The sequence below is a fragment of the Gavialis gangeticus genome, unplaced genomic scaffold, assembly GCF_001723915.1.
Source record: "Gavialis gangeticus isolate Ggan-Ray unplaced genomic scaffold, GavGan_comp1, whole genome shotgun sequence".
Taxonomy (NCBI): Eukaryota; Metazoa; Chordata; order Crocodylia; family Gavialidae; genus Gavialis; species Gavialis gangeticus.
The window spans coordinates 22345734-22357975 of record NW_017729002.1 but is presented as its reverse complement, the minus strand read 5'-3'; the positions used below and the strand labels follow the sequence as shown (position 1 = coordinate 22357975).

The 12242-nt window shown below is 46.2% G+C and overlaps 1 protein-coding gene across 6 annotated transcripts in view; it reads left to right on the top strand.

Annotated features, from left to right (window-relative positions):
* LOC109290847 (ankyrin repeat and fibronectin type-III domain-containing protein 1-like) overlaps window positions 1-12242 on the top strand; it is a 680006-nt gene that overhangs the window by 624363 nt on the left and 43401 nt on the right. For all 6 annotated transcript variants that reach the window (XM_019507654.1, XM_019507655.1, XM_019507657.1 and 3 more), the window contains 2 exons: window positions 7958-8159; window positions 8893-9100. In XM_019507654.1, the coding sequence (XP_019363199.1) occupies window positions 7958-8159; window positions 8893-9100 (410 nt within the window). The remainder of the gene's footprint in view (window positions 1-7957; window positions 8160-8892; window positions 9101-12242) is intronic.

Sequence of the window (12242 nt, the reverse complement as noted above, 5' to 3'; positions counted from 1 at the left end):
GTTCACCCCTCTCAGCTTCAAGCCTAAAACTGGGAGACACCCAGGCTTGCACTTGGAAGGTACAGTGTGTCATGTTTGGCTTGGACTGAGCGTGGTTCACTCCACTCTGCTCTAGGGTCTGCACTTCAACCAGCTAATAGGAGAGAACAGCCCCGTCTGACATAGACTGGTTCTCTGCTGGAGACTCTAAGAGGATACGCCCTTCCATGAAATGCAGTTCAAAATCATAATTACAACAATTATTAACTCTGATCACTAGGCAAAGCTCATACTGCGCTGGAAACATAAAAACAGCATATACAAAAACCACATCATTATAAACTACTCAGTAGATTTGATTGTATTTTGGGGAAACTTTGTTATAGGAAAAGAGAGCACTAAAGTTAAAGCATCCTCAGCACAAGCATCTTGAGGCCTGATGTATATTAAAATAAAATTGCGCACGTTCAACTTGATCTGTCTGACCACCCTTCATGTTTCTGTCAACAGCACCTCATCCCTTTGCAGGCATTGATTGATATCATCCATCAGTAACTGTATGTTGTACATGAATTTTTGGTGGTCCATCTGTGCTGCTGCCTCACACAAGTACACACTCACCCCCCACTCCCCACTAGTGCCACGTGGCCGTGTCTATTTTGCCATATTTGAAATAACTGTATTTATGAGTGTAAAAGCAAGTAACTAACAAGAACTGATCATGATCAATGCAACATAAATTTAGTGGAGCCTAGCTGAAACTGCAAGCTGAAGTGGCAGCAATATTCTAGTTTCTCCTGGCTCCACAGAAACTCCCCTTACTAAATCTCCCCAGCATGACCAGGCCACTGCTTTTACTGTCTGACAAAGCCCTTGGGACATGACATTTGTGGGTGCTGTATTCAGATATGAATTGCTCCTCTACAGAGTTTAGCTGAAGAGAAATCAAGCACTTCACCTTGTCCAAAAGACTCATCAGTGTAGTGCAGAACTCTCTGAGGCAGGAGATTTGTGTAGATTAAGTGTTTCACAACTCAAAATAATTTTCCATCTCTACTTCTCCTTACAAGTAAATACAGTGAAGGTTTCTCTTGTGTCTTAGCAGCAAGTTCAAACGGTTCTGACACCTCACAAACTCCAAGCCCCTTTTTAATCCATCTTCTTCCACGTTTTTTCTTTGAACGCTGCACAGCTGGCAGTGAAGAAAAGGCCACGTTAGCCCCAAAGCACCTCCTGTAACAAATATGAACTTCTGTGTTGCTTCTAGATTATTTAGGCTGCAAACATCTATTTAAGGGACAACCCAGCTTCCATTTAAGGCAGAATAACTTTTCCATTATCTTCAGTGGGAACAGGATTTGGCCCTGACTTCTCTTTCCTGAGAGCGAAAGGAAATTGACTCTTGTCCCTGTTAAAAGATGTGGTGCCCAGTGTTGACTCCTCACAGTGCAGCCAGTGGCATGATCTTTTAAAGGACCTGCCTTCCCCCTGGGGGGTTGTGGTGTGGGGATGGTCACTGACTGGCCCTGGAGCAGTGATTCTCTACCAGGCTTCTGTGGTAGCCTGAGTCACCCTGAGGTGCCCTGAGGTCCTTGAAAGGGTGCCACACAATATTATCACAGTTAGGTGTGCAAATACTTACACTATTCAGAAGAAAAACTCAGAGATTTCAAATGGGAATTCATAGCGTTAAAACTATTCTGACCTGTTTTGGTCTCTGAGTTCCCTGCAGCAGAAAAACTGCTTAGGATTTTTTGTAGTAAAAAAACCAACAGCAAATGAAAATTGAGAGCTGGCATTTTCGGAGGGATGTGCTGAGTCTAACCAGGGGTGCCTTGAGTTTAAAAAGCTGAGAACCACTGCTGTAGAGTTTTTAAATGGATGCTTTGAGGGGAGTTTGCACCAGATTTGGGGGGTTAGTTATCTATCCTGAAACATAAATAATGCACTGGTGCTTCCCTAGGCTGAGGCAGCAGCTTGGGCCAAGTTGCCCGGCATTATATTAAATGAAATCTGCACCAGCACAATGCCTCTGTGCACCACTGGTACAGGTTTCCTTCAGCCTGAAGCTGCCCTTCTGCTCAGAGAGCTCCTTCCTGCCTGTATTCCTGGTATTACTTTTGTTGCTATACTTCTGCTGTAGCAATCAGCATGGATGCTCAAGTTAGAGCTCCTGCCATTCATCAGGCAGGCTGTTCTCTTGGAAAGGCCCTCAGCTTTGGCATCCACTCCCCTTGGCCAGAGACAGCTGGAATATGCTGCCTTGTGCGGCCCAAGCTATATCTTTCCACCTCCGCAGGCATTTGGCTGGCTGAGGAGGTTTTCAGCCCTGGGGGTTTTGCGAGGCTGAGTCCCTTTGAGAGGGAGTGTTTGGCATTACTAAGGTGTTGCACTGTCCCGCAAGGGGTGGAGCATTGTCTTGTGGTCTGTTGTTGCTGCTCTGGTTGTTTGCTGTGGGCACTGTCTGGAGCAGCGTTGCCCAAACTTATGGACCCACGAACTGGATTAGTGGCACAGAGCTGGTCTGCAGGCCAGATGCTGCATGGGGTCAGGCCCTGTACCGGCCCTGCCTCACACACCAAATGCTTAAGGCCATGGGCCAAATGCAGCCCACGGGCTTCCCAGTAGGTTCAGAAATTTGGCAGCAAGGGAGAGTTAATTAATGGTGTCTCCCTACCCCACAGCCAAATTTTCAGACCTGTGGGAAGGCCTGTGGGATGGATTTTGCCCCCAGGCAGGGGTTAAGCATCCCTGGTCTCAAGTTTCTGCATATGTGCCTTTTCTGTGTTTAACTCAGAATCACCAAACAACAAGTGAATCTCAACTGTGAGGTTTCTCCTGGAGAAGGTATGGTGGGGTTTATCACTGACTGGTGAATGAATGTCTCAGAGGTTTGACTCAGAAAAGCACTCTCAATGCCTGTTTGAATTAGGTAGGCCCCTTCAGTTGGCTCAGCTGTGCGGGTATCCCATAGGTATGTCCATCCCTTGTTTAATGCTGATATTTGTGCAGGAGAGCTGTGCAGATGCAGAAGGCAACTCTGGTGTTTCAGAGGAGTGTAGGGCTTTGCTGTGTGGGGCCTGGCTTTTGCATAAGTTTGTGCCAAACAACCTGAGCCTGTACTGTTCACTGAATCTGGACAAAGGGGTCAGATTGGCTGTCCAGAAGGGACTGCAGGTTGCTGTCTGTTGCACTGGCATGCATCTAAAGTGACTTGCTTCCATTCAGTCCAAACTGACACTGACCTAGGCAGGAAAAAAAGGAGGCCCAAAGAAATGAGCAGCTGAGAGTGAGCTTTGCAGCCATGCTGGTTGTTACTCTGTTGTTACTGCAGTGATTGTACACCCATGCAACCCGGGGGCTGATGAAGACAGGGTAATGTGAAGAGAGTTGTCTCTCTGATCTCTTCTGTGGTGCCGGTGGCCTGTGGAGTGGGGTGAGAAGGCACAGATAAGGAGATGGAAAGTCAGCAGGAACCTCTTTGGAGAGGCTGGGAGCGAGCCTGCTGGAGTCAGGAATAGAAGAGGGCTTTTAGAAAGTGAGGTCCCCTTCTACTGCTGTGACCAGACCCTTACTCTGATGACAGCATTGCTCACAATGGCAGTATGCTAGACATGGGATTGTTTTCCGTTTAGGTTTTTTATAAGCTCTCAGTGACCCTGTGAGCACTAGAGTGTAATATAGAGGCATTCCCTTCAAGTGTCACAGTCCTCCCAACAACTGCTAACGCTTCTTGTTACTGTTTGGCAAGCAAGTAGATTCACCCACAAGCTTCTCTCTCTGGCAGTGAAAGTTCACTGCCCCACTGCCACTGTCCCACAGCAGTCCCTGCCTCCTGACCCCCTTCCAGTTGTCTGTTTTCTCCCTCCCCACTGAAGTCTCAGATACAATCACCCTGGTCTCTCCTCTTCTAATGTACACCTGAATAAGATCCTCCTGCCAAAGTCCTCCACAACGTTAGACCTAGAACTAAGGATTCCTGGTTGCTGGACATGCTCAGATATTCATCCCAGCCAGAATCCTTCACTGCTTAGGGCAACTGTAGGCAACACCTGGCACAGGTTGCCTGCCCCTGTCTGCCAACCCCCAGCACAGGTGCCACAGCATGGCACGTGAAGGCATTCTGCTTGGCACATGTACCTTGGGGAAGTGGATGGGGCTGCACTGCCACAACAAGGATTGGGCCTCTTGTGGCTCCCTTGCCATCCACACCTGGCATGCCAACATCTTACAAGTTGAAGTTGCAGGTATTTTTGGCACTCTGCCCAAAAACATTGCCAACCCCTGGGTTTGGACAATAATCCTCAAAGCCCATGTCTCAGCTCCTTTGGAGCTTTCTGTTCTGAGGGTTAATGCTCTTTGCTTCCAGGATCAACTAATCAGATGTATTTGTTAGAAGTACCCAACCTGTTATGGAGTGCTGATCATGCTAGGTTAAGGGCTAAATGGGTTCTGCTGGCTCAGTGAGGCAGATGTCTTGTCGCCCCAGCTGGATATGGGAGTGGTTGTCTGAGGGAGAGAAGATCTAGTGTGAGGGCTGAGCAGGTCAGAAGAAAGAGTCTCAGTAGTAGCCAACTCTGCCAAGACAGTTTGGCCTGAGCTTTGCTGTTTTTTCGTTGATTATGTGGTTAAGTAAGCCAAAACCCAAGAGTGGGAGTGAGGCTGAACTGTATTTACCCCATGGAGTGTGCGTCAAGAGCAGGTTGGAAAAGAACCTGCTCCCCTAGAGAGAGCTTCATTTTTTAAATAATTTTTGTTCCTTTTACATTGGATTATCTTTGTACTATATTTTCACAGGGTCAACAACTCTCTTCTCTTCTTCCCACCCCCCAGTCATTTTCCCTTCCCCAAAAAATCAGCTGTAACAAGTACAAAAACAATCTTTCTCCTAAAAAGCTGGGCCATTACAGTGCATCTACTCACATAGACACAAATCAGAGGTTTGGCCCAGACCACTTCCCTTGAGTCAGGTATCCCAGATTTTGGAAAAAAATTGGACCCAGTTTAGAATTTCCAGTCTCACCTGTTTCCATAATGGATCAAACCAAAGCCCACATACAAATACCCTCCCCCCACCTTCCCCCACCCCCAGCCCCAGTTTATCTGAAAAAATCCAGATCAGCACCTGCAATTTGCACTTCAGGCTTATTACAAGTATAAAGACTGTGTAGAGTGAACCAGTCACATCACATGACAGGCAGGAACCAAGCTCCCATCTCTTTCAGGTTATAAATATCACAGTAATAAAAGGTAAAATCATTAATGCTGCTCAGCAACCCGCTGTTTTTAATCTGAGATCAGAACGATCAAATGAGCATAGCCTGATTGCTATTAATATCCTGCTTTATGATGATGGTTTCATAAACATAATCATCCAAGTCACCACTTGCTGTATCTTCATCTGCAGAGCATCATTTTGTCATGACCTTCCAGACACATGGCACATTCCTTATCATGTGCACCCTTACTTGATATGATAGCTCACCAAAGAAATGCCCTGCATAGAGAATCAATGAATATCCAGCACCTACATATATTTCTCTGTTCATACTTGTTAGTAGGGAACCAAGAAGAAAATGAACCTAACATAGTTACGCTGAATACTCAATGGGCTTAATTCTGCTCTCAGTGAAATCAGTGGGAGTTTTGCTATTGATTGCAGTGGAAGCAGGATCAAACCACTAAGTTGTAGCTGAGAACATGACATGATTTGTTTATGAAGGACCTCATCTTGAGGTACTTACTTAGGCAAAACTCACACTGAAAATAGAAAAGGAATTGCCTAAGTAAAGCAGGTGTAAAGACTCTAGAAACCAGCCCAACAAAAGAGATTTCCCCATAATTAAATGATTCCTCACAATCCAAGATGAAGAAAGATGGTGGATTTCTGTGTATACATCTCAGCCATTAGTTACATATTGATCATATGTATTAAAAATGGTTCAGAGTGAGAAAAGACATTTTTGTTCCACTAGTCTGCCTATAGGTAAAAAAAGTTGAGATATGGGTAATACACTAAAATGTACTGGTAAGTGAGGGCTTACTGGAGTTTATAACAGACAGAATAATGATTGATCTTAAGATAATTAACATGTTGGCCTGTGTGTTAGTAGAAATTGGCACTCCTTAGGTCCTTTTTGGTTTCAGATGGCATAATTTGTTTGGCTAAACCAGTGGTTCTCAACCTTTTTTTATTTAAGGCACTTGTGAGACTCAAGGCACCTGTCATAAAATACCAGCTCTTAGTTTTCATTCATTTTTTGACTACAGAAAAATACTAGAACAATTCTTCTGTTGCAGAGAACTCAGAAAGACCACAACAGGTCAGAAATGTGTTCAACACTCTGGATTGCGATTTGGAATCGCTGAGTTTAACTTGTGAATCACGTGTAGGTGCTTGCACACGTAAAAGTATTAATTTTGCATAGCACCTAGCAGCACCCTCAAAGGATCTCATGGAACTTCAGGGTGCTCTGGCATCCAGGTTGAGACTAGCTGAGCTAGAGAAAGGGAAGAAGCCTCTACACAGTACCTAGCTCACACTGAGCAGGAGCTAGGGAGGGGTTGTCACCACTCTAAGGGTGAATAACAAACGTTTGAAAAATGAAATTTTAACCGATTCAGCTCCTGAATTATCCTGATGGTCAGCACAAGGTGTATGTGTTGCTCATTTGTTTATCTGTATCACCATTTATGTGTAGCACCTAAAGACTCCAGTTAGCAGCTGCCATCTTCATGCCAGGCACCAAACAAACACGGAGCAAGAGGTGTCCCTGTGCACTGCACTGTTTTTAATTGTTAATGCTTTTTTATGGACACTTGCCTAAGCGTCTTTGAGTCCTATCCTTATAGGAAAGTAGTAGAGAAACGGATAAAAGGGGTTGTTCTCTTTAGCCCAGTTCGGCTTGCAAGACAGTCAGACAAGTATCCAAGCTTTTAGCACATATTTGACTGGAATCTCAGAACATTTTTCCTGCACTCAGCACCCTATCACTGCTTTACAACTTTTTCAGATTCATGGACTTGCGACTGAAATGAAATTCATTAAGTTCCGGGCTGTTTATATTCTGCTTCCACGTGAGTGGAAACAACTAGTCAGTAAAAATGTATCTTTGGGGATGTGGTGGTTTTGCTCTGAGATCCTTTATTGTTGCTTCTCAGCAGGGTAAATCAGCCCATGCTGAGCTCTGTGCTGCTATAGCTAGACCGCCTGCCAGTACCCATCCTCCCTAATTTAAAACCAGCTTGGGCTTGTCTACACTATAGCTGTGAATGCTTCCACGTCTGTGCTGGAGACATTCCCTAAGCAAACAAATGCGCTGTACTTTGCGCACAGCAGATGAGTTAGGGTTGGCTTGCAGTGGCAGAGCCTTGGTTTAACTGAAGGGGACTCCTGGACCTGAATAGTGTTGCTTTTGGAGGTGTAAACCAGGAACCATTCCACAGGAGTCAGTGGCATAAGAGTAAGTCAGTGGTGTAACAGGAAGGGTGAGGGATGCAGCACCACTGTAGATAGATCTGTCAGTACTTGCATATGGATTCTCAGTGGGCAGAGGCTTCAGTAGTGCTTTATATAGGGCCTAACCTCTTTTGTCACTGAAAACAAGGGAGCTGAATCAGGCCAACACAGAGGGACTTTGAAGTCTCACCCAAGTGCTACTTTGTGTGTGTGAAGGAAGGATGGTCATGTGACCAGAGCACTGGACGAGGACCCAGCCAGGCAGGTGCAGGTTCTTGCCCTGCCATGGCCGTCCTGTGTGGCACTGGGCAAGTCACTGCCTCCCCCTGCATCCAACTTCTGTAAAATATGGTGGTGTGAAGATACATTCACTGAGGTGAAGGCAGCTCTGTATGCAGTGATGACAGGGCCCAGAAAGACCTTTCCAGGGTTGGTTTGAGACTAGGCCTCTTTCCAGTCCTGCCTCTGCTTCCATTACTTGCCAGTTAACTTGCTTTCGCTTGTCCACCTGTTTGCTAGGTCTTCCTCGCCTAAAATGACGCAGCAAATGAGGGACCTCCAGCTGGCCCAAGCCAGGAAGCCCCCAGGCCCCTCCTCCCCCAACGCTGCCAAGAGACTTTACCGCAACCTTTCAGGGAAGTTCCGCGTCAACTACACGTCGTTCGATGAGGGGAGCTTGGTGGGGAAGAGCGAGAAGGAAAAGCTGCGCAAGTCCTACCTTGTGAGTGCTATGGGTGGCGCTGTGCTGTGTGCCAGCTCTAGGACAGATAATGCACAAGCTGAAACACCCTTATGCTAGCATTATGCTGGCTTTGCATCCATATGAGACCAGTGGTGACAGAGTGGAGTGCTGAGGGGGCAGGGTCAGAGCTAGCCTCTGTCTTTCATGCCAATCATGCTGGCAGCATCGCTGGCTGGAAGCACAGAGTATGTCAGCTTCCCCCTATCCAAGGTTACATGAAATTATTTCTCCCCATTGCAGGTGTAAGTGGCATGATAAATCTGACCCTATGGCCAGGGACCATGGCCTTGGTCTTTGTCAGCAGCATCTCACACAGTGAGGTCCTGGTCCATGGCTGAGGCTCCTGAGTGCTGTCACTACAGTGCAAACACTAGACAGTATTGACTGCCAACCTAGAAACCAGATGGTCCCACTTGTATTCTGTGCATTATGTTAGGCCTGTCAGGCATCAGTAATTCAGCCCTTTTGCTAGAGCTACTGTAATGGCAAGGATTAGCCTTGTGGTAGCATCACGGCTGCCCTTAAGGAGCCTGGTTTGTCGGTAAGCATAGGGCTTGGCTGTGCCAGCCCATCTACCCAGCCTGAATACACTGTGAAGCTCTTGCATATTTGATCACAACAAAGCCCAGCAAACTATTGGTGAGGGAGGAGGGAGCAGTTGTGAAGTCCAGTCCGCCCAGCTCAGGAGACCTGATTTCTTGTGTCATTGCAGTTTCAAGGCAATGTTGCTCTCTTTGAGGCTGTTGAACTGCAGGATCTGGACAGAGTACAAGAGCTGCTGAAGCAGTACAGCCCAGAGGAGCTGGACCTTAACACCCCTAACAGTGAGGGTCTCCTGCCATTGGATATTGCCATCATGACCAACAATGCACCCATCGCCAGAACCCTGCTTCAGGCCGGAGCCAAGGAGAGTCCACACTGTAAGTTGCCATTGCAGGGCATGTGTCACCACCTTTCTCCAGTTTGCTCCCCTGTTTCTCCAGGTGTCTGTCTGTCATAGGGTCCTACAAGAGCTCCACTTGCCAGAGTATCTAGGAGCTGTTGTGTTTAGGGCAGTATCTTCCTCCCCATGAGAATTCCACCCTACTGTGCTGAAAGTAGAGAAGAAGGCAGCAGCTGAGGACCTGCAAGGGTAAAGAGAGCAGGCAGCAGGTGTAAGAAGAGGCACAAAGGGAGAAGTAAGGAATTCTGAGGGTTATCAAGAAGGCAGATGCCAGGAAATTGTTGCCATGGGGTAGTTCATGACCGTATATCCAATGGCAACTTCTTAACCCAGGAGTGAACTAGATAGCAAGAGTAATCAGGAGACATTTCTGTAAGGCCAGGTGCATCAGTATGAGGAATGGACAACCAAGGGCATCCAAAGAGGCTGGGACTATGAGTATAAAGTCTAATGCTTTGTAAAGAAAGAATGAGGGAATGCATATTGAGCAGTGCACTGGGGAGACCAAAGGAGGAGGTCTACATGCACTCAGTTGCCCTCCTGACACTGGCAGTGCATGATCTCTTAAAGTGCCTCCTTCCAGTGCTTGCAGCTTGCTGGCTGCAGCCATATTGGCCTGTTTGGTTAGGGGTAAAGAGGACTGGCCTGAACAGAGAAGGTGGGAAATCATTGATTCTAGAGTGATCTTGTGATCACTGCTAGCAGTAGAAGCTGTAAGTGAAGGGTTCTTGGATGATTTGTCTAGCATGGAGTGAAGCGAGCTGAGTATCCGCAAAAAAGCCATGAGTACTTTGTCCATTACAGCATGGAAATTGGGTTCCAATTGTTTAGATGAAGCCATTTACTTTAATCTGTACAAAGAAGTCCACCTACACAGGAGACCCTTGCATCTCTGCAGGGGTTACATGATCTGACCCTTGAGAAACCTTCCAACCCTGACTCAGTCAGTTCTGACTTTGAGTGTGTATCTATGGTTAGCCTTGATCACCCATCCCTTGAGTCAGGTTGCAGTCCACTGTGAGCCAAGAAGCTGTGCTCTGTTTGTATAAGGAGTGTGCACTTGCATACAGCACATTATGGGCCTAGTGGATGAATGGCACAATGGAATGATAGAAGACAATTTCCAATGGCAGGGGCTTCAGATGGAGATGCTGGGTTTTTTGTACTTCTGTGGAGCAATCTGTACTTCTAGGGGCGATCTGGTGGCCACCTATAAGTTTATTAGAGGTGTTCACCAGGATTTGGGGGAACATATGTTCACCAGAGCGCCCCAAGGGATGACAAGATTGAATGGTTACAAACTCCTCTGCAACCATTTTAGGCTGGACATAAGGAAGAACCTCTTTACTGTTCAAGCCCCCAAGGTTTGGAATAGACTGCTGCCGGAGGTGGTTCAAGCACCCACTTTGAACACCTTCAAGACACTTTTGGATGTTTATCTTGCTGGGATCCCATGACCCCTGCTGACTTCCTGCCCCTGGGCAGGGGGCTGGACTTGATGATCCTCCGGGGTCCCTTCCAGCCCAAATGTCTGTGTCTATGAAATCTATGAAAAGGAAACCAGCAGACTCCCCCTGAGGAGGGTGGACTGGGTTTAGAGTAGCTTTGAATATCATTCCTTGGACATAAACAAAAAAAGCACAAAAGAAGCAACAGAGGAAAAGATTCACTACTGAGTGCTTGAAAGACCCTGCTAGAAGCATTCATCTCTAGCAAAGTCTCAGTGAGAAACTCTCCAATCTCCTTGATGATCTTGACACCACTGATCACTGGGAGAGCATCAAGAAAGGCATCCACGAGGCAGATGAAGAATCCCTAGGCTTCTCCACAAAGAAAGTTCAGGATTGTTTTGATGAGAGTGATAGGGAAATTCAAGCTCTTATTGACAGAAAAAGGAGACCTTTCAAGGCTTGGCAGAATGATATCAACTCCAAACAGAAGCAAGGCATGTATCGCCACATTAAAGCCAAGACCCAGAGGAAAATTCAAGAGTGAAAGAACAAGTGGTTGGAGGACAAAGTGAGAGAGATTCAGAAGTTTGCAAAAGTCATGATATGTGTAGTTCTTCAGGATGACCAAAGCTATCTATGGGCCAAGGATGCAAGGAGCTGCCCCTTGAGGTCCAAGGATGAAACAACACTCTTTAAAGACATCTCCATCACCAATGTGAGGTGAAAGGAGCACTTTAAAGAGCTCTTAGACCAGGATCCTAATGTTGAATACAATACCATCAAAATCATTCCACAGTATCCTACTAATTACTCCTTGCAGATCAACCAACTTATCAAGAGGCCTTGAAAGCCGTTAAGCAGATGAAGAACAACAAAGCATGTGGCCACAGTGGAATAGCAGCTGAAATTTATAAGCAAGGTGGAAAAGAGCTCTCTCATCAACTCCATGCTGTTATTATGAAAGTTTGGAAATATGAACAGATTCCCCAGTGACTTGAGAGACACCAGAATAATTACCATATTCAAGAAAGGAGATAGATTGGATTGCAACAGTTCTCATGATATTGCAGTCCTGCCCATACCTGGGAAGAGCCTCACTTGCATCCTCCTCAACAGACTCACTCTCCTCACTGAGGAGATTCTACCCAAGTCCCAATGTGGTTTCAGATCACTTAGACATAACAATAGTTATGACCTTCATTGCTGGAGACAGCTGCAGGAGAATTACCACAAGCAGCACTGAAATCTTGACATAGTCTTCGTTGATCTAACACTTTTGATTCAATCAATAGAAAGGCCCTATGGAAGATCCAAAATTTGTTACCATCATCAGACTTCTCAATCCTAAGCAATCCCTCAGAAAGGGCCCCCTTCACTATTAGACCTGAAATCAAGCAAGGGTGTGTAATTGTACCAGCACTCTTTCCCATCCATATCACAGCTATTCTGCATCTCATTGCTGACAGACTTACATCTGGAGTCAGCATCCAATAAAAACCTGCACCATGCATATAGGCTCGGTAGTGCTACGCTGGTTAGCACTACAGATGAAAGGGACTTGGGGGTCATGGTTGACCACAAGATGAACATGAGCCTTCAGTGTGATGCTGCTGCTAGTAAAGTGAGCAAAACGCTGGCTTGCATCCATAGATACTTCTCAAGCAGATC